The 26,209-nt window shown below is 35.0% G+C and overlaps 5 protein-coding genes across 7 annotated transcripts; 4 read left to right on the top strand and 1 right to left on the bottom strand.

Moving 5' to 3' along the window:
• Positions 1–1,546: 1,546 nt before the first annotated feature.
• On the top strand, positions 1,547–8,245 carry LOC116017704 (CAAX prenyl protease 1 homolog). 2 transcript variants are annotated; one of them, XR_004097949.1, is made up of 15 exons: positions 1,547–1,737; positions 2,139–2,286; positions 2,396–2,480; positions 2,562–2,657; positions 3,269–3,334; positions 3,488–3,586; positions 3,887–4,000; positions 4,100–4,210; positions 4,467–4,529; positions 5,090–5,182; positions 6,586–6,699; positions 7,272–7,343; positions 7,422–7,487; positions 7,752–7,964; positions 8,061–8,245. XR_004097949.1 is itself a non-coding variant. In XM_031258329.1 (14 exons), the coding sequence occupies exons 1-14, from the start codon at positions 1,707–1,709 to the stop codon at positions 7,866–7,868; spliced, it is 1,275 nt and encodes a 424-aa protein (XP_031114189.1). In that variant the 5' UTR covers positions 1,547–1,706; the 3' UTR covers positions 7,869–8,245. The 2 variants fall into 2 exon arrangements, 1 of the variants encoding a protein (XP_031114189.1); XM_031258329.1 differs by having other exon boundaries at positions 7,752–8,245.
• A 2,328-nt stretch (positions 8,246–10,573) lies between these two features.
• LOC116017151 (probable serine/threonine-protein kinase At1g01540) lies at positions 10,574–14,055 on the top strand. The gene is made up of 8 exons (XM_031257681.1): positions 10,574–11,285; positions 11,729–12,042; positions 12,385–12,489; positions 12,568–12,690; positions 12,795–12,965; positions 13,069–13,198; positions 13,304–13,513; positions 13,652–14,055. The coding sequence occupies exons 1-8, from the start codon at positions 11,004–11,006 to the stop codon at positions 13,814–13,816; spliced, it is 1,500 nt and encodes a 499-aa protein (XP_031113541.1). The 5' UTR covers positions 10,574–11,003; the 3' UTR covers positions 13,817–14,055.
• Positions 14,056–16,273: 2,218 nt separating this feature from the next.
• On the top strand, positions 16,274–18,473 carry LOC116016958 (protein BPS1, chloroplastic-like). 2 transcript variants are annotated; one of them, XM_031257438.1, is made up of 3 exons: positions 16,274–16,425; positions 16,522–16,585; positions 17,157–18,473. In XM_031257438.1, exon 3 carries the CDS (start codon positions 17,180–17,182, stop codon positions 18,233–18,235), a length of 1,056 nt encoding a protein of 351 aa, XP_031113298.1. In that variant the 5' UTR covers positions 16,274–16,425; positions 16,522–16,585; positions 17,157–17,179; the 3' UTR covers positions 18,236–18,473. The 2 variants fall into 2 exon arrangements, with proteins under 2 accessions (XP_031113298.1, XP_031113299.1); XM_031257439.1 differs by having other exon boundaries at positions 16,293–16,425; positions 16,527–16,585.
• A 1,453-nt stretch (positions 18,474–19,926) lies between these two features.
• On the top strand, positions 19,927–23,910 carry LOC116015358 (mitogen-activated protein kinase homolog MMK2-like). The gene is made up of 6 exons (XM_031255397.1): positions 19,927–20,608; positions 21,489–21,618; positions 22,043–22,180; positions 22,361–22,693; positions 22,856–23,039; positions 23,375–23,910. Exons 1-6 carry the CDS (start codon positions 20,430–20,432, stop codon positions 23,545–23,547), a joined length of 1,137 nt encoding a protein of 378 aa, XP_031111257.1. The 5' UTR covers positions 19,927–20,429; the 3' UTR covers positions 23,548–23,910.
• A 276-nt stretch (positions 23,911–24,186) lies between these two features.
• Positions 24,187–25,944, bottom strand: LOC116015359 (50S ribosomal protein L5, chloroplastic). The gene is made up of 3 exons (XM_031255398.1): positions 25,609–25,944; positions 25,307–25,507; positions 24,187–24,719 (listed from the first exon to the last, which is right to left on the bottom strand). The coding sequence occupies exons 1-3, from the start codon at positions 25,864–25,866 to the stop codon at positions 24,375–24,377; spliced, it is 804 nt and encodes a 267-aa protein (XP_031111258.1). The 5' UTR covers positions 25,867–25,944; the 3' UTR covers positions 24,187–24,374.
• Positions 25,945–26,209: the final 265 nt, after the last annotated feature.

The following is a 26,209-nucleotide window of genomic DNA, read 5'->3' as shown; positions in this document are numbered from 1 at the left end:
GCGCAATTTCTAAACTAGATCGTATGCTAAACTTCCTTTTACTTTTTATATGCTAAATGGTTTGCGAATTTAGCGGCTCATATCCTAGCTAGGAGCGTTATTTCTAAGCCAGATGATATGAAATGGGTTACCATCCCTTATGTTTCCTTGTATGAAGCGGTTATCTTTGATGCTTTATGTTAATGAAAGTTTCTCTTATTTTCAAAAAAAAAAAAATCTCTTTAAAAGAAATTGATATGATCAATATTGTGTTTTATTTTCATTTTTGATTGAAAAATAACATACACCAAAAGCAACTATAAAATATTTTAGTTGCCTTTATGCGGTTATAAGACATCTCAGATATTTGTGTGGCTCAATAACCTAAATAATAAATTTAGTAAATCAAATCAAAGAAATCATCATTTCGATTGAATGAGTGATCAACTAAATTTGGCCTAGTAGAGAAATTTATTAGGCAACTCAATTTGCTTTGTGAGATCCATACTAGCGCCCAACTCACACTTTTCCATCCCGATCCACTGAACTAGGGCAACACATAGTTGTTTAACAATATTGGTGTGTTACTTGACCAATTAGTTGTTTTCACCAACCAAAAGCTCATTACATTAACCTAACTTACAACTTGTTATCATGACATAAATTGACAGTTTTCGTTATAACTACCTCATTGGCTCCACTTTTGTGCTACTGAACTAGGTCACCACATAGTTGTCTAACAATATTGCTGTGTTACTTAACCAACTAGTTGTTTTTGTCAACCAAAACTGATCACCTGTCTCACTTATAACTTGTCATCATGACAAAGTTTGATTTTTTACTATAAATACATCATTGGTTCAATTGTATGATGGTGATATTCATCTTATTTCTCATTTTGTAATAACTTACAAATTGATAATAACCGTCATATCATGTATGATTTACGGTCAATGATATAAATATTGCGTAATTTATTACAATAATCATTCTAAACTACTTTGTATATTAAATTACCAAAATAGCACACTAACAAACGTTTTTAAATGACTACACTTAAAATTTCAAATTTTGTCAAATCAACAAAGCATTTTTCAACAAATTTGATATTGATTTCTATAAAAAAAATTATTATACACACACAAATATTTAGTTAGTAATAACTAATGATAAAGTTGGCATAGGACATGAAATTATCCCACCTAAGCTCGATAGTATAACCCTAGTTCAATGGCAATTTGGTCCATCAAGACCATTAAAACATCCTAAAAACTTGAAGGCAATTAGACATTGACGTGATTCATGAGATTGGATAATAGTTATGATTAGGTAATTATATTATGACAGTGTACTAGTGTAGTACTTTGTGACTTTGTATGAGGATGCAAATTAGTGAATTACTCGTAAAATTGGCATAAATAAAATATACTGAAATATATAGCAATTAATTGAAAGTGTGAATAATATCAGGGGTCTAAGTGAGATAATCAAAAGTAAGCGCCGTTTTTAGCAATTAGTGTAGATTAAAGGAATAAAGTAAAATAAACATGTTTATTCGGGTTCCTTCGAAAATATCTCGGGGTTTAGCCGACCCTCTTCAACCGGATTGAACTGACCCAGGTTGGAGAAAGCCCTTCTCCCTATTCCGAAAAATTCGTCTCAGAATCTCAGTCATAGACCTTCGCTCTCTCTCTGTTTCTCTCTATCTGCAGCTCGGAAATTCTGCCATGGCGTTTCCTTATATGGAAGCTGTTGTTGGTACGCTCTTACATTCGCTTTATTTTTGCGTGTGTATGTATTTTAGATATTGTTCGCATTTGTATGCGTACGAATATTGCTTATTTGCTTGTTCGATAGAGATATTTCGGCTGTTATCTGATTTCTGATGTATTTGTAATCGTCATTTGATGTTTATCGTATGTTAATATCTTAAGTTACTTACTGATCGTGGAATGATTTGCATTTTGAATTTTGATTGTTTAAATTTCATCTTTTGCGTATGTGTTTGGTCATATTTTCTTTGTGCATTTCACAAGCTTGCTGACTTACAGTTTAAAAAATAACAGATAGAGCTGAAGTTTGCATGTCTAGTTTTAGGGATGTTGCCTTGGCACTTTGGTGGTTATTTGATTTTTATTCCAATTTTCTAAACCTTTCAGGTTTCATGATATTGATGTATATTTTTGAGACTTACCTTGATATAAGGCAACATGCTGCTCTTAAGTTGCCAACACTTCCAAAACCTTTGGTAGGAGTAATCAGCCAAGAAAAGTTTGAGAAGTCTCGAGCTTATAGTATTGATAAAAGGTTCATTTGCTTCAAATTCTCTATTCTTTGTGGGCTACAGTTCAACTCATCCAATTTTATTCACACTTTGATTGTTCTCTAATGTTGTTGGTTTTAAATATTTTCCCAGTGATTTTCACTTTGTGCATGAGTTCGTCACCATACTTATGGACTCTGCAATTTTGTATTTTGGGATCTTACCCTGGTTCTGGAAGGTAAGTGGTTAACTATCTTGAGGCATTCTCTGCTGCTAAAGAACCTTGTGTTTTATTTGTTATTTTTTGTTTTGATTGCAGAAATCAGGAGATTTTTTGGTGTTCCTTGGTCTTAACACAGAAAATGAGATATTACACACACTTGCATTTTTAGCAGGTGTTATGTTTTGGTCGCAGGTGCGTTTATATTTGTTGCTATTTCTGCTCCCTCTTTTATAATGACTAAAAACTATTCATCTTATGAGATTTTCTTTGAGGGAAAGTTATCTACTTTACCATTTCTAATTTCTAATAATCTAATATATAATGATTTTATGTTACCATTTCTCATTTTGGTTAAAACACAAAAAAGTTGTTCTTGGATGAGTCACAATTTGTTTGGTTGTGTAAAAACCTAGCACATTTTCTGCATGTTATAACCTGAGAGCCTGCCCAATTTCTTATTTTTCTGCTTATATTAGTAGCTTGTTTTTATCTATTCCTTTTCACATTTTATTGATGTATAAAGATTGTGATGCCCGTCTTTTTATTGGGAGTATTTGCCACGATGATAAGTATTTTTTGGGGGTAAACATTACATTATCCTTTTAGTTTGGGGTCTAGAATAACACTAGCTGAAAACATGCCAGAAATGCTTGGCAGTTACGTTTGTTGACAGTGAGTGTTTGATTTATAGTTGTTTAAAACCATACTTGCCTGGCACAAGTTTGTATACATTGCAAGCTTTGTTTTTATGCATATATGTTACACTGTCTGATATTATAATTTGTTTTAAAATTGTTCTGCAGATTACTGACTTGCCATTTTCTTTGTACTCAACGTTTGTGATTGAGGCCCGCCACGGTTTCAACAAGGTAAGGTTTTAGGCTCCTTTTCATGATAGATATTATATTCTTATTTTTTTTTTCTTCACTTCATAATATTATACTTGGACTCAGAAACAGACGCTTTTCTATTTTTTACTTCATTAATCTTGGCTGTAACTCTCGTGGGTTGTTGTGATACAGCAAACAATATGGCTATTCTTCAGGGATATGATCAAAAGTATTATCGTAGCTGTTGTGATTGGTCCTCCTATTGTGGCTGCAATCATTCTGATAGTTCAGGTATTTTGTTATGCCATAACTTGCATCACAGTATTCATTTATTTATTTATTTTAAAAATTTTAACAATGCTGTATTAGCACTGGTTACTTTGTCTGAGATTTGCACTGATTTTGTTCTCAAACAGTATCAGTTGGAGTTTACTGCTTGCTATACACACACACAGTTTTTGCATCTCTACTATTATTATTTCAATTATTTATTTTTTTGCATCTGGATAACAAATACTGGAAATGCTGTTTTTATGTTTTCTTCTTCTCCCTTTTTCTGCCCTTTAAAGAAGGATATAATTTTGGATGCAGAAAGGAGGTCCTTACTTGGCTATATATCTATGGGGTTTCATGTTTGTCTTGTCTCTTGTTATGATGACACTATACCCTATTCTGATTGCCCCGCTTTTCAACAAGTTCACCCCAGTAAGTACCATTCTTTTTTATTGTCCTTTCCTTTTTAACTATACTTTTAGCTTGATTTTTAAGAACATGGAGAATGATGCTTAGATTTTCTTTTTGTAGCTTCCTGAAGGTGAGCTTAGAGCAAAAATTGAGAATCTTGCTTCCTCACTCAAATTCCCCTTAAAGAAGTTGTTTGTTGTTGATGGATCTACAAGGTCAAGCCATAGCAATGTGAGGACCCAACTGCTTGGTTTATTGTAACTTATTGAATTGTTTTGAGTTTTGACATGAATATGGTCTAAACTTGTTAATAAGAAAGAAATTACTATGTGAAACCATTATGAAATAAGACAAGAAACAGATTGAAACCTAGAGATATGAATTTCCATTTGGTTGCAACTAATCTATATCCTAATTCTGTTTCTGATATTCCCCCCATCCTCTCTACCTAATGCTCATCTTATGTCTATGATTTTTATTTTTCTAGGCATACATGTATGGATTCTTCAAGAACAAGCGCATTGTCCTTTATGATACTTTGATTCAGCAGGTGGGGCTGTTACCATACACAAGCTATAGATATTCCTTATTTCCTTAATTTTTAATTCATTGTTTTGAACTGCTAAAGATATGAATTTTCAGTATCTTTAATCTTTGTATTTAACTTACTTGGGAAAATGTTATATTTTATATGACTGTTACTATCTTGTAGTATTTGGCTTTGCTATTTTCCTTTCCATTAGGGGGACCCTTTATCTTGTATCATTATATCGAATTAATGCATTTCTTGCAAAGTAGCTGCCATTGCTCTAGAAACTGCATTGATACAAAAAGTAGATATCATGCTATTTTCTAGTGAGGTCCCTAACCACTTATGTGTTGAGTTTATGCTAAGTTTACAAACTGTTTCAAGAACACTGTATGGTTGTATACTTTGTATTAGCACTTTAGCAGTGATATTATCCCAATGCAGTGTCAGTACTCTTTTGGATGCATAACACTATTTTCTTTTTTACCCTGTTGGCATGTTTTATATATTTTGTGGGCTCAGAGTACCTTTTATATTTGCATGTCCTTAATTTCCTTCTTTTTATTCTTGATTCTTTTTAGTGCAAGAATGACGAGGAAGTTGTTGCTGTTCTTGCACACGAATTAGGCCACTGGAAACTAAATCACACAACCTACTCCTTCATTGCTGTCCAGGTATGTTAATCAATTAATGCAACCTTTCCTTCTAGAAATCCTTTCATTTTGTCTCTAAATGGGTGCTGAATAATGTATAAGTATTGAATTCATGCTCATATATAGCCCATCAAATGTATGATTATGTCCTTGCATAATTTGTTGTTACCCTGTTATATTTGTGATTGAGGTACATATTAAGGTCTAGGATTTGGTGCCGAAGTTGTACCTGAGGATTTCTACCCTATTTATTAGTCCATATATGTTTTTTTAAAATATTATTTTTAAAAAATATTTGCTCAAGAAACAATTTGAGAAGCTGAAGCTTGGTTGACACAGACAAACCAACCTTGATGAATTTGAGGGTGCGTTTACTAACTGCAAATTTTCTCTAATTTTCTGGAAATTTTGAAAACTTGAGAACAGAAAACAGAAAACATGTTTACTAGCACAATTTTCTATTTTGAAAACAGGAAATAATTTTTCAGTTTTCTAGAAAACTGAAACACTATAAAAAACTGTTTTCTAAATAGAAAACAGCATCAACTATTATCTATTAGACTATATGTCATTATAACCACATTCTCACCATTATATACTTACATATTTATTTATTACTATGATTACATTTATTATCATCTTCTTTTACTTATCATTATCTTCTATTTTTTCTATTTACATTATTTATTTAAACATAACTTATTTGATTATGCTTAAAATTATACATCATTCACATTATCTAAATTAAAAATTGAAATCTATACCACGCTTTATATTTTGATTGAACTCAATTGATTATTGGTTTTGGTCCAGATATCATATATCAAAATTTCACACATATATTACTATATTAGAATTCAAAATAAAAATTATATATTACATACATGTTATTCAAATGAATATATCCAAACATATTTTAAATATTAGCTCAAAAAATATTAATATTATCTAAACTAAATTTTTTGTGAACTTAATAGGTTATTGGTTCAAATATATTTTTATTTATGTTATATACATATATAAATTTGGTCCGGATATCAAATGTAATTTTTTTTTTTACATATATTGGACTTCAAAGTAAAATATATATTTATTCTATTTAAACCAAATATATCTTAAAATATTTTAAATATAAGGTCTAAAAATAACTCGAAATTAAACTTATTGTTAATTTTATAACGTTAATTTGAAAAAATAAGTGTTAGTAAACAAGTTTTCTAAACAGAAAACAGAAAATGAAAATCAGAGAATGAAAACTGAAAAATTGAAAAACAGAAAACAGAAAATAGTTTTCTGTTAGTAAACAGACCCTGAGCTTTTCTAGCTCACTAGCCAGCATAGCTCATAATAACCCACCCTAGTTCTGTCCTTTATGTTCGGAAGTTTTTCTGTTTGTTGTGACATATTCTTTTAAAACCATGCAGATCCTCACATTCTTACAGTTTGGAGGATACACACTTGTTAGGAATTCCAAGGATCTGTTTCAGAGTTTTGGCTTTGAAACTCAACCTGTTCTTATTGGGCTTATCATTTTTCAGGTAATAATTAACTATTTAGTTCTTACTAGATGCCTCAAATGTGCTGACATTGAAAGTCTTGAGCTGTCTGTGTGGTGGTTCTTGGCCTTTTCCCTTAACGACTAAGCATTATCTTTATCCAGAAGTGTAACAGTGTTAACTCATCTGTGTGTTTTGCATGTTCAATGAAATGAGAAAGAAATTAAGAATAGATGGCTGGTTGGGATGCAAAGAATCCAGCTCTATAGCTTTCTTATTTCATGCATAATATGTTTTTCTTATGCACACATGCTTTCTATGAAATGGTGGATCTTAACCTCATGGTATGGTCAGTGTAATTAGTATGTGCATAATTTCCCTCTAGGATGGAAACATCATTAATGTTAGCCTCTAGTTTCTCAATTGAGTAGTTTACAATTATTAGTTGACATTTCCAAGTCCAATGCATAATCATAGTTTCACTGTATTGGCCATATGCACCATCTTAAATGTGACATGAAAACCAGGTTTTATATGATTTTATTAATTGTTAGAAATTTAAGGATGTGTATTTTAGAATGCAATGCATTATTCTCTTATCTTGTTTGTTGCAGCACACTGTAATTCCTCTCCAGCACCTAGTGAGTTTTGGTCTTAATCTTGTTAGCCGAGCTTTTGAATTTCAGGTGATGTTCTGTTAACTAAACCATGTCATAGGCATTTTTCCTTGCTCCCTTGACTTAAAGATTGATTTCCTTTCTTAGGCTGATGCCTTTGCTAAGAAGCTTGGATATGGATTGCCTCTTCGTTCCGGACTTGTAAAACTACAGGTGATGTTACCTTAATTCCCAAATTTATCTCAGTTTTTAACCCTGTTTACTCTCTATGTGTGCCTGGTACCAACACAAGGCTGGCTTTTGTCTTAATATTTTTCAATCATCTTTGCATTATAATATTATATAGATCATTTATAATCTCTTGTTCAAACTGAAAAACATGAATGGATATTGTTACACGCATCTTGTACATCTACACAGCATGCAAAAATTTCCGCACATTTGCTGACTTCTTCAGTTCCTTGGCATCTTTTCCAGGAGGAGAATTTGTCCGCGATGAACACAGATCCTTGGTATTCTGCTTACCATTATTCTCATCCTCCCCTAGTTGAAAGATTGGCTGCAATTGATGAACCCGATAAAAAGACAGACTGATGAGTTGAGCAACCTCATGTTCCCAGAGTTCACTTGAATACTTGGGTTGGAACACTACAATCACTAAAAACACTAGGTCCAAGTTTCTTCCCCATGGTAAAATATTCAAGTATTAACAAAGTCATACCCGTGTTACATTACTCATCTGTATGTTTAAGCAGTAACTGTTTCCATTTTGTCATCGCGGTGCAGTTCAGGTAAAAACTTGCCTCTTCACAGGCTGGCTAAACTTATTCCTGCAAAGTGTAACCACAACCGTTTGTAATGAGTCGGATTCAAATTCTAAGCTAAACTGGCAGCTCTGCAGGATTGGTGTATTTGTTAGAAAAAAAAAGCTTCTTATTCTATTCTATAAGAGTTCTAATTTGGCCAAACAACCATTATGCAAGCTTTTATATTGTATCCAGATGAAGCATAGCCCCACCCCTCTCCCTTCAAGGATGGCCCAATTTGCATATTTACTTAATAAGGAAGAAAGTGATTTCTATAGTGCATCCAATCATAAGGGACATGTATCCATCCATGATAAAATTTTGTAACTTTGTAAGTAAATTCTATTCTATAGTTGTCTAAAAGTGAATTAGTGCATTCTGTCTCATCTTAGTACCCCCATAAAGCCTATGCGTAGTAATCTATTGTCCACTTAATCATAAAGCATGCTCTATGATTAAATAATTTACTAACCATTTATGAATTTGGACCAGTGCCATAAAAAGATAGTATTGTTGTCAAGGTAAATCTTTCAAGATGGCTACTTGTTACCCAAAGGCCATTTGCTATCATTGTCCACTTGCCCTGGATTTCAACATTATTTCTTGTTTAAGAAAAACCCATTTATTTGTTTAAAGTAATCAAATGCCAACCTGCTTTACTTTAGTGAACTGACAGCGCCATTTCAAGTGTATGCATACGTTTTGTATATGCCACTCTGATATTTCTGGCATTAACAAGTGAGAAAGAGATACAAAGGGATTTGAGATAGTTCAATGACAAATAATAATCTATTGTCAAGCTAGTGCATAATGTCTTTGTCAAGCATTTTGCTTCTCATGAGTAGTTTATGGCTTATTACATAAGAACAAGATTTATTCAATGCATATCTTAGATAATTTCTTCGTCACTTAAAAAAGATGATGATTTAAGTTTTGGTGAAACGTAAGATTAGAGAAACATTTTGCTTAGAATTTGATTTTGATACAAATACTTCTTTGCCTAAGTCAAATTTCTTATTTGTATTTAATGGAGATGTTGATGCTCAATTGGACATTTGGACTTATACCTATATTTTGATTTACGTAAAAAGCATATAACTACTAAATGATATGTTTTGGGTGAATTCTGCTTGTGATGTAACTGGTACAACCAATTTGATGTACAGTAACAAAAACTGTCACCTAGGTTCAACGCCGGTGGAAATAATTAATTTGTAAAGCATTAATTAGGAAATTTAATTAAGGATTAAGTTAGGCAGTATGCTAATTAATGTGAAAGGCTATCACATGGGCACTCAATTCACTCTCCGTGAACGCACACCTATCCAGCTGGGTCCACACCTCATCATTCTTAGTTTTTAGGATTTTACATCAGCATAATCTAAATTCATTATTTTTAATTTCTCATACGATTAATACTTGTTCTCATAATATATTAATATTTGTACAACTAAACACATTATGTGTAATTGTATTCAATATAAAAAGATACGGAGTACAAGTGAGAATTAATATTTTAAAATTTTCTTATCTCAATCAAAGATTGTGATGAATAGAACAACGAATTGTTTTAAATGTAACATTGTTAAATGAGTATTGCAAAAACATTTAAAAGTGATAAATTGCTCTTCCAAACACAACCTTAGTAATTAGTTTAATTTAATAACAATTACTAATAACAATGAATTATACGGTTATAGGGCAAGTCTAAGATGAAAATATTAATGGTTAACCAAATAAAGTCACTTTTTCAGTCTCAAAAAGGCAAATAAATTAATCATGGAGACTGGATGTAAACGACAAGTCACATCTCTAATCACCATTGCTCTAGATATCACAAGAACCAACATGCAACACAATCCTTCCAATTAGGCAATAATAACATTAAATCTTGTTAACACACAATTACAACTCTATTAATCGCATGACACAATCCTGTTGATAGTGGATGATCACGACCTTCGTTATCTTGTAAACTCTTCTACCAGTCTCACCTAGATAGTCCATACACTCCAATAACAAATGACAAAAAAAAAATGTTCTCAAACTATTATTTGATTATAAGTTAAAACTTTGAAAAAAAAAAAGGTTTAAATATGAGTTGTATCAAAATGTTCAATTGGTAGTGTATGGGTTTGAAAATAATTTGTTACTCCGTATAACATTGCTATTTGCTAATAGAGGATAAAATAATTTCTAAAAATTTGTGTTAATCAATAAAAGGAATGCTATTTTTTTTTTCTAAATATAAACTAATACTCCGTATTAAAATTATATTTTAATTATTTAATAAGAAAGTGACATGCAATTATTGATATTAACCCATGAAAAAAAGTTTTTAATAATTTTATTTGCCATAAATATAATATAATTGATATGACAGATTTGTGTGCAACAACTTGGTTTACAAAATTATATTTATGATTTTTAAAAAAGTTTAAAAACAAGATAGCAGTATTTATTACAGTATATTTTAATTAGTTTTGTGGGAAAGCGGAAACTGATGAGAAGTTATTTTATTACAAGGGGACAGAAGACACAGGAAGAAGAAAAAGAGATTCTCTTCTCGGCGCTCTCTCTCTCTCTCTCTCGCTCTCGCTCTCTCTCTCTTATCTCTGACAGTGTCCACCACCGTCTCCTCTTGTCAGAACGCAACTGGAAAGTGTAATCGGAACAAATCTCGCCGGTGAAATCTCACGGCTTTGAACTCGCCGGAATACGCCTCATTTCCGACTAGAATCCGCCGGAATATTCCTCATTTGATACCGTAAATCGATCCGTCGGTTACCGGTAATTAATTAATTGTGTGGATACGCAGGGAGGATGAATCTTCGAGGACGGATATGTGTACAGTGAATAGTAGTAGACACTGAATTTGAGTGAATACACATGCATTCGCAGAGTGTGTGTGTTTTAGGTGAAGATGTCGGTGTACGATGCGGCGTTTGTGAACAGTGAGCTTTCGAAGCCGACTTCGATTTTTGGACTGAAGCTATGGGTGGTGATTGGGATCTTTGTTGGAGCCGTTATAGTTCTCATTCTATTCCTCATCTCTCTCTGCATCACGGCCTCGCGCCGCCGCACATCCAAGGCCAAGCTTCTCTACTCACACCCTGCCGCCGCAGAGCTCACCCCAGTCGTTTCCAAGGAAATCCAGGAGATCGTCCACCATGACGCTGCTCCGGATCACCGCCCCGTCGCTCAGGCATGGTTCTCTCATAATCTTAATTCGTTTATTGATCCAATTTGGTTATTGAAATAGAATTTAGACACATATGTATGCCGTGTGTGTAAATATATACGGAGTATATACATGGTACTGTTTATTTACTGATGTGGCTTCTTGAGCTGAGTACTGCTAATAGTGAATGTTGTGATTCTTTTATGCTGTAAAATCTCGTTTTTATTAGAGTTGTGATTTTGAACTAGATGGAGTAGATGCTACTTATTTGTCAAGGAAAATTGTTCACTCTCGTTAGCAAAAACTAGTTCTTATGTTAAAAAGTGTGATTTTTGTAGGAGCCTATTTCTTTGGATGGGTTTATTTTGTCTTGTTGTTAAAAATGCCATTTTTGCTGAGTATTTCAATTGCTGGTTACTGATATTCATTGTGGGATTTTTTTGGGGGGTTTTCTAATGTTATTTCAGGCAGTGCCAGAAATTCAGATTGACATGGGGAAGGTAGAGCACAGAATTGTGTTCTCAGACAAGGGACCAGGGGCATCGAGTGGGGAGAGTAGAGCAACAAGTGGAGCAGAAACAGGATCCATTGGAGGCAGTGGATCATTGCCGGAAGTGTCCCATCTGGGGTGGGGAAGGTGGTATACTCTCAGAGAGCTTGAGGCTGCTACCGATGGATTGTCTGATGAGAATGTCATTGGTGAAGGTGGCTATGGGATTGTTTATCGGGGTGCCTTGGGTGATGGTACCAGAGTTGCTGTGAAAAATCTATTGAATAACAGGTATTTTTCATCAGAGTTCACTTAAACTTCATTTTTTAGCTTGTTTTTAGCTTTTGAGCTGAAAATTAAAATTGGCTGAGGTTTATTTTCTTAATGGTGTTGTCAAATGTCCATCTGCCTCTTTTCTGGGTTTTTTTTGGGGTGCTAATTATATTTTTTGATTTTTTTACAATCCATTTTTTATTAATGCAATTTTCAACTGATTTTGTGCTTTAAAGTGTTAGTGCTGAATTTTTGCATTTAAAATTTACCTGTCAAGTAAGGGGTGCTGTGAACTGGATAAAAGGATTAGTTCTTTTGATAATCAATTTGCTAATATCTTTGGGGCTGTTATATTACCAGAGGTCAAGCTGAGAGAGAATTTAAGGTAGAGGTGGAAGCTATTGGGCGTGTAAGACACAAAAATCTTGTAAGGCTTCTTGGCTACTGTGTTGAAGGAGCTTACAGGTATTCATACTACTATTTTGTTTTCCTTTCTTTTTGAAACAAAAGTTAGTAATTCTCTTAGAACAATATGATGTGTAGGATGCTTGTGTATGAGTATGTAAACAATGGGAATTTGGACCAGTGGCTTCATGGAGATGTAGGGGAAGTCAGTCCTTTGACGTGGGATATCCGTATGAATATAATATTGGGATGTGCAAAAGGGTAAGATGATTTAAACCTGTTTATTTATCATGTCTATGAATATGTGGGTTTTTGCATTATAGATTCTTTCATGGTAGTTTATTTTCATTTTCTTATTTTTGCAGTTTGGCCTATCTACATGAGGGTCTTGAACCAAAAGTAGTGCATAGGGATGTGAAATCCAGTAACATACTCCTTGATCGGCAATGGCATGCGAAGTTGTCCGACTTTGGGCTTGCTAAGCTTTTGAATGCAGAGAGTAGTTATGTGACAACTCGTGTGATGGGAACATTTGGGTTAGTTAATTTTATCTTGAAGTAAATTTGCATTTCTTAATTGTCAATTCAGGCTTTCTATGTGAATTCCGACTTTAGCTTAATACTTCCCTTCTTCCATCAGATATGTTGCCCCAGAATATGCTTGCACTGGTATGCTGAATGAAAAAAGTGATATTTATAGCTTTGGAATACTTATCATGGAGATAATTACTGGGAGAACCCCTGTTGATTATGGCCGGCCACAAGGAGAGGTTTGTTTGAACGAAGTACATAGAAAAACACAACACTTTTTTTTTACCATCAGTGCACAAAGTGCACCTTTCATTTCTCAAACTGAAATATCGTGATAATAACAGGTTCACTTGGTGGACTGGTTGAAGACTATGGTTGGAAATAGAAAATCAGAGGAAGTGATAGATCCTAAGCTACCTGAAGTGCCTTCTTCAAAAGCACTGAAGCGTGCTCTTTTGGTTGCTCTTCGCTGTGTCGACCCTGATGCTCAGAAGAGACCCAAAATGGGACATATTATCCATATGCTCGAGGCAGATGATGTATTATTTCGTGATGTATGGACACTAATCCTTTGCTAGGAATTTTTTTTTTTTTTTTAAAACTTATTAATGTAGTCTGTTAAAAAGGTTCTTAGGAGTAGTATCACAATCATGCTGGTTGGTGACTGATCTGTGATATTCCTTCATTTGTAGGAACGGAGGATTGGAAGAGAATCGTCCACCAGTTCACACCGTGATCACAAGGAAGACGGTAACGCTGGTCCAAATATAGGCAAAAAACAGTATGGTGATGGGGCTTCTGATACCAGTGAAGGCGACAGTAGTAGGAGCCATAACCCACCAACTAGATGGAGATAACATTACAAGGGATAATATCATGCACGATCCAAAGCGTTTTGCAATTTATTTATGCCTATTGAAGTTTTTTTGTCCTCCACCCACCTGATAGCACTGTAGTTGATCACGCCCCCCGGTTTTACTATTTTTGGCTATATTTATGCCTTGTTTGTTCACAGCATTAATTGCAGTTGTACATCTCATAATATTACTCCATAATTTGTTATTCTTATAACAGTGATTCATTGGATTTGGCTTGATTTCCCCTCGCTTATAACCCTTGTTCCTGTTGATGTGTTTTTCCCGTTATTCAGTTGGCTGTCGCAATCGCACAGCCACCAGTAGTACAACGGAGTGCCGTGATCAGACTCTCACAAGTCACAGCAGGTACGCATCAAAGGCCCACTAACCAGCTATTTTTTTAGAACTTGCTCAACTTGGCCAGCTAATAGCTGAATATAATTGGAACTTCTTTTTCAAGAAAATCATTTTATGTCCTTCAGTTATCCTTGTCCTAACTAGGCAGGATTCATGTTTTGGTTAGAACTGGGGTCATTGTTTAGGTACATCGCTTTCATTGCCTGTAGGTTTCATGTCTATGCAGCATGATAAGGACACTTGCACTGAATTATGAGCTGGCTGTTTAGATGCATTAGCCAAGCATCATTATTCTCTGCTTTTCGACCATTACTCTACTGAATATCTGGAATTGGACATCATATTGGCCTTAATTCTGTTGTTACATTCACCATTTCTTTTGGTTTGTTTCTCTGTTCTTTTCTGCACTTTATTCTAGTGCTAAAAGAATCTTTCAAGGATTAGGGAAAAACAATAAGTGGGCTTTCAGGGAGTAAAACTCCAATCAGAACGTATTACATTTGTCAGGAATAAAAAAAACTACAAACGTTTACTCTTTAGTACAATACTGAATAAGTGGTTAGGTCTGCCTAACCCCCTCAAATATTAATTTTATTTGGGATCTAGATCTGTTTTAGTGGCAAATACTTCTTTAATATGGTATCAAAATCACCCAAGAAGATTTTGAGTTCAAATTCATGTGCCCTAGATCGGGATCTACTGAAAAAATATTGATAAAAATTAAATACTGAAAAATATTGATAAAAATTAAATTTGTAATTTCTACGATATTTATGTTTCATCGCTCGATCAATCCTTTTAGACATATCTCAGCATATTTGATTTGTAAGCATTTGGTTTACCTGTGAGTGACGTGTTGAAGATCATTATAACTTCAATTTATAGATCGTCAAAGTATTTGACCCGTATAAAGGTTCGGTTTTTGTGTGTGTAAAATTTCGGAGATCGTCATAACTTTTTTTTTTTTGAGAAAAGAGATCGTCATAACTTAGTCGTGAGAGTTGCGTATAAACAGAGAGGTTTTATTGAAGATGACGGCAGGGGTGACTAGAGCATTTATGGAAGTACAGAGAGGTTTCTTGTGGGTGTGTCTGCATCCATGTGATAGCTTTAATTATACTCCGTACTTGAATCCTATCAAGCACCCCAATAAAAACAAACAAAAAAAAGTTTAGATTTTGCCTTATTTTGAGTATAGCATACAAGTATTTTGATGTATATAGGTCAATTGAATCACATTCAGTGACTTGTCTTCTAAATCAGTTTTTAGAGAATGAGTGAGTGGTGATGAGCGCTTTAGAGTTCTAACTTAATTATACTCCGAATTTGAATTGGGATGGTTGGATTATTACCAAATAAATTATGGCATAGTGGCATAATACATTAATACAACCTGTTAATAAGTTAATCTGTTTAACGGTTACTTTTCCCCTCGCTGAATTGTCTAAAGCTAAGGATCAAACTGTATGAATGAATCCCTTCTACTCAACCACAACCGATGTTTTGAAAACTGAATTATAAATGATTGTTATATACTTAGGATTGTTATATACTTATATTTGCCTTTGCCATTCACTCACTAAGGTTCTGAAAAATTGAATTATAAAGAATTGTTATATACTTATATTTGCCATTCACTCACTATTTTTTTAAATGTATTTCACAATAATAAAGAATATGTATTACTTGTAAGTCTAGTAATTACAATAATAGTTGGCCTTCTATGAGATTATCTGCATGAATTATAATATTGCAGTTGTGTTGAAAGGGAACTGCAGTTACGCGAAATAGATACTGTTTCATCAATCTGTTTTTATTAATCAAAAAACGACTTTATTTTGATGATGCGGTCCACAATATAACTTGCGGTTTACCTTTTTTTTTTTTTTTTTTTTGCAAACAACGGTTTACCTCTGTTTATGTTTTGAGACTTCGAGTTGGGCCTAATTATATTCATAATTGGGCTTATATTTCTATCCTGAAAGAAGAACCGCCCCAAATTATAATCGTATACACGCATCCTCACCATACTCTAAACACAAACAATCAACACCGTTGGAATGAGCTCTTTACACCCACTCATATATCTCGTCACGCAAAAAGCACCATTTCAACGGTCATTTTATCATCTAAGGATACGAAACCCTATATTGTCATTTGTCAATACTTGTGCGAAACCCTTATCGCAAGCGCCGTCTGCGGCTAATATTCTACCGACTTCGTCTCTCTGTATCAGCATATTATTCCCTCAGGTATGGTCTCTTCATCTTCGCGTGTAATATAGCTACTGTTTTTGTGTATGTATGCTTGTGTATAACTCAGGGTTTGAATTTGGCATATTGATTTAGCTTAGTTTGAATCGTTGGATTTGACCGTCTGGATCGGCTTCAGATTTGAATAGCAAAACGTTTGGTGAGTGTTTCGATGTCGTTTTTTTTTTATTATTTCCTCGGTTAATTGATGTTTAGTTTCCTGATGTTTGTTTGATTATTTCAAAGTTAAGTTTATAGCTATTGAAATTTTCAGATCTGGAAAGTTTGTTACTATAATATTGAAATTTGATGGTTATTGTAAGTTTATTTGGGTAGATGGCGATGATTTAGCTTTTAATTTATGTTTAAGCTTGTCATGTTTGTAATAATGAAATTTCTGAGAAGTTAATATGTGGAAATTGGAATATTTCAACCTTCTCAGACATATCGAAGCAAAGTTAGTTAGATCTATTACATATCAAAACGGTATGATATATGTTCTAACAATTTAAGCTTTGCTCTGAGACAGAGCAAACTCAGCATGGTCTCAGACTCGAGCAGGAAGAGATCCTGGGTTCAAGTCTTACTCCCTTCCACAAGGAGGGAGCCGCTCGAGGATGATAACATAGCATAATATAATTTTCTACCCTGCCTATAGTTTAAACTTTCATTTGAGCTAAGCTAAGTAACTCAACACCTTTCTCAATGCTGTCTTTCAATTTTCCATGCAGTTTCTGTATATTATTTGTATGAGATGAGTCGTCCACAGGAGCCGCACCGACCATTTTTCTCGTTTGGAAATCCCCTCAGAATGATATTACCTAAGGGCTCACACCTGTCTCCAAGACTTCTTTCTTTGTTGAAGTCTTTTGAGGAGTCATTGGCAAGTAAGCTTAAAAGTCTCATTCCTGGAGGGGGGGAAGATGTCATAAGCTTATTATGGATGCAGCAAGCAATTGTTTCACTTTCTGAAATCCATATAGAAACTAAAGAACTTATAACTGCACTTGAATTTCCTGTATCTGATTGGGATGAGAAGTGGATTGATGTGTACTTGGACAACAGTGTGAGGTTATTGGATATTTGTACTTCTATCAGCTCTGAGATCACAAGGATCAATCAAGCAAATCTTTTTCTTAGCTGTGCTGTGCATTACCTGGAGGGTGAAGAAAAACAAATTATGCAAGCATGCTCATCATTGAATGGATGGAGGCAGCATATGAATTCTCAAAATCCAAGATTGGAGCGATGCTTTGAGAAATTGAACACCCTCACTGAAAGTTTGAACTTACCTAAGATAAAAAATTCTGCAAAAGGGAAGGTTTTGATGCAAGCTTTGTATGGAGTCCGGATGGTAACCATTTTCATTTGCAGTGTGTTTGCTGTTGCTTTCTCAGGGTCTGTGGGCAACTTGAAGGAGCTGGAGGTCCTCGAGACTTGCCTGTGGGCAGATGCTTATGTTGATCTGCAGGGTTTCATTAACAGGGAAATGAGGAACATATATTCTAGTGGAGCAGCAACAGCATTGAAGGACCTTGAAGCCATTCATGCAAGTGTGGAGAAACTGCATCCCATCATACAGGATGGAGTAAACCCTATCGGAGCTGATGTACTGCAACACGGGACTTCAGGTTTGGCAAAGATGGCAGATCGACTTTCCAAAGGACTCGATGGTTTGGCAAAGGAAGTGGATGGATTCTTCCAAATTGTTCTTACTGGACGTGATGCTTTGCTTTGTAACCTAAGAGTTGGGAGCAACAATGCCAGCCCATCACAAGAGAACAATGCAGAACAGCCAACTGTGAGGTGACTCTTTGGTAATATGTATGTTGACTATGTTCATCTGTGTGCAAAGGGGTTAAAATGTGGGGTTTCCCGTTACTGTGTTGAATATATAGTTGAATATATAGTACCGCATAGTAGTACAGTATGTGTCAGCAATTGTAATATTAGTAGTCATTTGTGGTCTGATAATGTCATAATATTTACATGTTTTGTACACTATTACTATTGTAATGATGTATATAAGTATATTTTGCTTGCTTAAATGTTTGTGCATAATTTATTATATCCTTTCAAACATGAACTAATGGCCTGTTTTGCAGGGAAATATTTTTCCAGGAAACTTTTTCTTCAAATTTGGGGAAAAATATATTTTATTTTGTTTATTCAATAGAAAATAAATTCTTCAAAATTGAGGAAAATTTATTCTTTACTTTTTGGTGAAAAATTGTAACATGAATTTAATATTATTCTCGCATATTTTTGTCATGTAGCAGTATTTGAATCTTTGTATTAATTATATAAAATATTTTTTTCAACTAAATAAGTACTTTGTTTTCTGTGAACTTTAAATTCAATTTCTTTTTAATTCTTTTTTATGAACTAAACGAGGTGTAAAAGATATTGAACTCAATTTGTATATGGTATGAAACGAAATGGGCATTAAAAATTCTCCATGTAAGCTTGGGTGGACAAGGCTTTCAATTATAAATAGTTGTATGGAGGCAAACGTGACATTGAAACTTCTCCATATGGTCATATGGAGGCAAAAATGGACATTAGATACTTCTCTATGATATGGAGGCAAATTGACATTAAAAACTTCTCCATGTAAATTTGAGCGGGGACAAGACTTTTCAATTGTATATGGTCAGATGGAGGCAAAATGGACATAAAAACTTCATGTAAATTTGGGTGGACAAGACTTTTCAATTGTATATGGTCATATGGAGGCAAAAATAGACATTAAAAAACTTCTCCATATATGGACAAATCTTTACTAATATTTAAATATTTCAATGGTAAAACTATATTTATTTCTATTGTATCAAATGTTTGGTCACCATGAGGTGTCCTGAGGGGGCAAAGTGCTGACCAGAGGGTTCAAACTCGAACTATTCTTACAACATCCACATTGATGCATAATAGGTGGTTTATGTCAGAGAAGCATATTAGGTGTCAAGAGAGAAGGGAAGAGAGAGATGAAGTGGGGAGCTTTTGCACATCCTTGGGTTTATTCGGAAAATGGGGCCCACCTTTTATCAATTTTAACCGCACAAATGTGCGTGAAACGCACAAATGTGCCCAGCACGCGCCCGCTGGGCACGTCAGGCGTGTTGACAGTAACTTCGTTTATTTAAAAAAATTCTAATTGTTTATTTTTTTCCCTTCCATCTCATTTTCTCTTTCCTAATCACGCTTACAAAAACTCCTCAATTACCGCGAAATATCTCCACTGATAAGGATGCTCTTAAGGGACAAGAGTACATGACCACTCACGCCAACCAATCTGATTATAGAACTATCATTATTTACTTTGTTACATACGTTTAGTTGAAAATTTCTAAACCATTCCTTATATAGTCAATAGAAGTTAGCATAGACTATAGGTAGTAGAAATAGAAAAGTATTGTCATTCTTGTGTATTCAAAGGGTTCAACCCCTACTTAGAAAAATAGTTGACTTCCAGACCAAAATCTACTAAGTCGTCTGTGCCATTATATTTTTCCAAACCTCCTAAATCCTAATCCACAGACCACGGAAGAAAGCATCACCATTCACCAGTCCACATACAAGATTTAATTGGTTAGTTTAACCAATATAGGTATGTGTCACGAAATGAAGAAAAGCTAATATGTAATCAGACAATTGCCCACTTGTATGGTGAAAGATTCACCATTCACACCCCATGCTTTGGAAAAGAGGAAAAGCCAATTGTGTTCACGGGTAATCTCAAGCCCCACTCCGTTTTCCAGTTCAAAAGTTTACACAGTAGCGAAAAAGATCCAGAAATTCAGAATAAAACCAAAGAAAAGTCTGGGAAAAACGGGGGGCAAGGGCGAAATGTCAAAAGGCTCTTCTTCTTTTGCCTCTTCTTGTGAGACTATTAACCGATACAAGGATCCCAAACTCGCCCACGATTGTGTTTCTTGAGCTGGGTTTTTCGTAGGTTTTGTTGCTTTCCAGACGGCCTTTTTCAAACTTTTCTTTTTGTTGGTTAAATGGAGTCGAGCTCTGGTGCGGCTGATCATGGCGGCCATGGTCATAGCAACATCAGGGGAATACCGATTCATGGCGGGCGCTATGTGCAGTACAATGTATATGGGCACCTTTTTGAAGTTCCTAGAAAGTATGTCCCCCCTATTAGGCCAGTGGGCCGTGGCGCTTACGGCATCGTTTGGTAAGAAGAAGATGCTAAATCACTTCAGTTTCTAGTCCTTTTTGTTACTTTTGCTTGATTTGATTTGATTTTCATTGTTACTTTCTGTGTTATGAATGGATTCAATGAAAATGATTTTTTATTTTTTATTTTTAGGGTGAATTTTACTGCTTCATTTCATCATTTGCTGGTAGCTTAGATTATACTGTTGTTGGACATATGTAAATGAGGAATGAATCATTAGATATAGACATATAGTTCTGTTAAGGTTTAGATCAGTTGTTTTGTGTTTAAAAATATACACCTAGAAGGTATCAATTTCAGAAGTATGGTGTAAGATTAATTACCAAAAGAAGTATTATAGACAAGGAGATAAGTAGATATTCATGTCTGCTTTTAAACTTTGAGTTTTATTCTCAGGTTCTGGCAACTGTTATTTGTATGGTTACAATTTTTATTCCTCTGAGTTTGGGATAATATATTGTCTAATTACTAAAAGGAAAACATTTTCCCAAAATGTTAATAAAAATGAATTCAGCTATGTATGAGCAGTTACATCTCTGAACTTTGTGCATTGCACCATTAAGAAGGTTTTCATTGTCTAACTTCATTCCTCTCCTTTCCCTTTCCATTCTCAATCATATATTTAGAAGTGGTTTTGAATATTTTTAGAATGGAATGAATGCTGACCAGTTGGCATTATGTCTCCACATTTATAAACATTAGTGAAGCTTCTGGGAAATAGAGTTAGGTAGTTTTTGTTTATGTGTTGGCTCATGTGTTCCTGTGCGCTCTGACGAATGCAATGCAATTGGCTCAAGTGAATTCTTTTTAGTTAGCTTCTTTTCTTCTGTTTCATTTTCAATGTGAAGGAAAAACATTAACTTCTTGTTTGCTTCAGTGCCGCTATGAACTCAGAGACAGGTGAGGAAGTTGCCATCAAGAAGATTGGCAATGCCTTTGATAATAGAATAGATGCCAAAAGGACACTACGAGAGATAAAGCTTCTTCGTCACATGGATCATGATAATGTAAGTTTGCAGTTATAAATATCCAGAAGCTTGAGAGTTAACTGTTCTATGGTGTGTTTCTTTATGGCAGTTCTGCATTCACGGATTCTTTGATGGGCTTCTGATTTGAAAATTTCATTACTGCAATTTCATCCAAGGAAACCAGGAGCCCTTAGCTGTGACAAATATCATTTTCTAGTATGCTTTATATTTTCTGTTCCCCATGTGATACTGAAAAATGTGGCGATATATAACCAAGAATGCTATAGTTTTGTGGAGATTGCAATATCACCACTGATTTCCTCTTTACTGTAATCTGCAGTAACTTATTCCTTTCATTGAGATCATGATTATCATTCTTCCTTTTCTTGTTTAAATGTATTTTTTTTTTCCTGATTTGTATACTTGATGAAATCATGAAGCTGATTTTTTTTCTCTTCTTCAGGTAATGTCCATTAAAGACATAATACGGCCCCTGAATAAAGAAAACTTCAATGATGTCTACATTGTTTCTGAACTGATGGATACTGATCTTCATCAGATTATCAAATCAAACCAGCCTTTGACTGATGATCATTGTCGGGTATGATTGTGTGTGTGGATCCGTGTATACACGTAGACAATGTGTCACAGTCTCACAGATACAAGTGGATTGAGTGCCCATATCCTTTCAAGATCTCTAATTTTGTGTGGTTCCTTTATTTCTTTAAGCCCTCAATAGGGTGGTGGTGGGCACTAACTTTAGTTGTTACTGCTTTTTCAGTACTTCCTGTACCAAATATTACGTGGCCTCAAGTATGTTCATTCTGCCAATATATTGCACCGAGACCTAAAGCCTAGCAATTTGCTTCTCAATGCTAATTGTGACCTGAAGATAGCTGATTTTGGGCTTGCTAGGACAACATCCGAGACAGATTTCATGACTGAATATGTTGTAACTCGTTGGTATCGTGCACCAGAATTGCTGTTGAACTGTTCAGAATACACAGCAGCAATTGATATTTGGTCAGTAGGTTGCATACTTGGTGAAATCATGACAAGACAACCCCTCTTTCCTGGCAAGGATTATGTTCATCAGTTGAGACTTATCACAGAGGTATGATTTTTGGCATCATGTCTACCTGTTCTCTTTCCATAATCCAAATTTCTTCTATTTTGTTCTTACATGTAAGTTGTTTTCACTTGCATGCCTAAGAAAGGCTTGTGTTTGGTCAAATTTTCATACTGACCAGCAAATTGGTGTTATATTGTTCAAAAGCTCATAGGATCACCTGATGACGCCAGCCTTGGGTTTCTTCGGAGTGAAAATGCCCGAAGGTATGTTAGGCAGCTTCCACAGTATCCAAAGCAACAATTCTCGTCTAGATTTCCCAATTCCTCTCCTGGAGCTGTTGATTTGCTTGAAAAAATGCTAGTGTTTGATCCTAGCAAGCGTATTACAGGTAATTTTTTTGAATATCCATGTTCATATTGAAATCACTAGATGGAGGGTAATCTAGTTAATAATTTCTGATCTCCGAGCGAATAAAGATGTTAAAAAAAAACTACAACTCAAGATGGAGGACAACCTTATTTGGGATATATATTCAAGTATACAAGAATAATATTGGAGTTCATGGAACAATGGGTGGCTTTTAAACCATCCAGTCATCCAGGCTCTATGGGGATAAAGAATTTAGAATGAATAAGTGATTTTGTGTTCATTATTCCTGACTGCATATTTTAGTGTTTTACTGCCTCTATCTTTTAATATGTGATGTGCCCTTTTGTTTGGCAGTCGACGGGGCACTCTGCCATCCCTACTTGGCGCCTCTTCATAATATCAATGAGGAACCTGTTTGTCCTATGCCTTTCAATTTCGATTTTGACCAGCCATCCTTCACTGAAGAAAACATTAAGGAGCTCATCTGGCTGGAAGCTCTAAAATTCAATCCAGACCCAACTCATTGAACGATTTGCAGAGTACGGTGTATACTGCTAAAATACTACAACACAACTTATGTTGCTCGCAAGTGGAAGTATTAGAATAAGTGGAAGCATCGCAATCGTGAAACTCTATTTAGGTTATGTTAGGGTTTTGTTCCTAATATTTTTTTTTGTTTGGGTGGTAATGTTTGGACAGTGAAAATACCGCTGCAGTGGTAGAATAGGTATACTAATGAATAAGGACAACCCAGTGTTGCTGACCTTTAACTAATGTTTACTTTTGATTTTGGGCACTTTGACTTCACAATGATGTAATTATTGGTGTTAAAATATGTGGTTTTGTCACAAAAGAAATAGGCTTCTAAAACAATTACCTATTTTTCTTGATTGGCTTTTGTTTCTTGTCTGAATTTAGAAACCAAAGTCTGGTTGTCTGTAGGGGGAATTTGAACTGTTATGGGCATATGTGTTGACTAGGTTCTGCAATACTGCAGAAATATGGGTAAATCATGTCCTTTAAGGTTGTAAACCATATTGCTATTTCTTCTGATAAGCTAACATAAATACATAATGATTGATGAACTGAGATTTTAACAAAAGCATAATTTTCTGAGGGAAATTTGAGGGGCAAAAGTTGGTAAAATTGCATTAGTCTTGTACCCAGATGTAGAATTGCAGCAAAATTTCATTAGATATCAGCACTGCAATGAACAATAAAAATGTAGATATTACAGCAATGTGCTAGTTGATTGTTTAACTACACATCATTCATGTTGAATGATTAATTAACAAACAAACAGAAGTACAGAACGCGTTACAACTTCTTGATCCCTCGGGAAAAAGAACAATACTCATTTCCTTGCTTTTTGCTTTGCTTTTGAGTCGAAGTGGTGAGACTTGAGCTTCTTCTTTCGGACCTCAGTTACTGGGCCACCGCCACCCTCCCTGAATGGCATTCCCATCAGAGCCAGCAATCGCTGCCCTTCTTTATCGGTTTTGGCAGTTGTAGTAATGCAAACATCCATTCCTCTTGGCTTCCCAAGTATATCAGAGGTTAGCTCTGGGAACACACTCTGGTCACGAAATCCAATGCTGTAATTCCCGTGGCCATCAAAACTGTTGGGGCTAACACCCTGAAAATCCCTTGTCCTAGGAAGCCCCAGATTGATGAGGCGATCTAGAAATGCATACATTACCTGCCATAACAATTAACAAACAAAGATGATCTCCAAGTATGAATAGCAATAGATTCAGTAACAGTGACTTGCTAGAGTCATGAAATCAAATAATCAACACCATTTGCATTAAAATGCTACTGGAAATTCAATGCTGCCAAACATTCAACTCACGGGCTGCGTTTACTTGACTATCCTGGCAACAACTCCCTTGTGTAAATACTCCACACAAATGCATTCAACTTAATAGTTCTGCAGTTATCCATTTGCAGAAAGTAAATCTATGACATGCCAAAATCATTAAAAGGTCTTTGACTATCTGAAGCACACCAATTAGGGAGGCTAAAAATCTAGTTTTTATTCTTTGCACCGTTTGAATTTTTGCAACACATCACTGTCCTCATGATGACAATTTTACCTAACAACAATGACTTGGCAGTTGGCACACAACACCAATCATTAATTCCTCATCACACTATATGTGCTAAGCATTTCAATTACAGTACTAATAAATTGGTAATATTCAGTAGTCTCTGGGAAAAACAATTTCACAAAATTAGTAATTAATGAAAGATACTCAGAACGCATATGAAGAAGAAATGGTGTACCTTTCCTCTAAGAGTGACAGCAATTCCAAGAGGCTGATTTTCTCTTATCTTGAATGTGGCAATAGCCTTCTTTGCCCTAGTCTTCACAGGCCTTTGCCCTGTAATTTGAGCCAAATCACTCAATGCAGCATCCAAACCCTTGGAATTTTGTGCAGCATCCCCGATTCCACAGTTCACTACTATCTTTTCAATCTTCGGAACCTACTCAAATCAATATAAACATCATACACAAACAAATCATTTTACAAGCATTCGATACACACACACACAAAATTACGGTTTTAATAGACACAGATAAAAACCTCGAGAATATTCTTGTAATTGAATTCTTCTTTGAGCAAAGGAACAATTTTTTCGAGGTATGAAGTCTTGAGCCGGTTAGTCTTTTCCGATTCCGTTTTTTCCACCAGAACTATCCCTGAGGACCCTGTCGCAGCCTTCACACATAGGCTGCGACGCCAACACTTGAGGTTTCCGGCCGGCAAGGGCACGGAATGCACTGGTAATCGGGAGTGGAATGAGGAGGCGCTGGAGTGGAGAAGCGCTGGAGAAGACGCCATTAGTGGCGACGGTGAAGCTTTGAAGGTGGAGGAGGATGAAGTGAAACGCTCGGTCTTTTGGGACTTAGTTTAATTTCTGCTGTTTCAGGGGAGAATACATTAAAATTGGGGCCGAAGTTGATTGAATTTACGATGACGCCATTGAGGAATTCGCTACATGATGGCATGTGAGTAAATACTGGGAAAACGAGGGGTGACAGTTAAGCTAATGGATTTTACAGAATGGCTAAGAAGATAACGAAGTTCTGGATAGACTTCAGTTAGTACTGCGCTTCGTAGGAGAACAGAATAAATGAGGTAATAAATATTTAACCCCATAACTTTTTTAAATTATAATTTAGCC

Source organism: Ipomoea triloba, chromosome 4, assembly GCF_003576645.1.
Source record: "Ipomoea triloba cultivar NCNSP0323 chromosome 4, ASM357664v1".
In the NCBI taxonomy this organism is placed as follows: Eukaryota; Viridiplantae; Streptophyta; class Magnoliopsida; order Solanales; family Convolvulaceae; genus Ipomoea; species Ipomoea triloba.
Note: the sequence above shows the minus strand (reverse complement) of the source record. Positions and strands in the feature narration are given on the sequence as shown.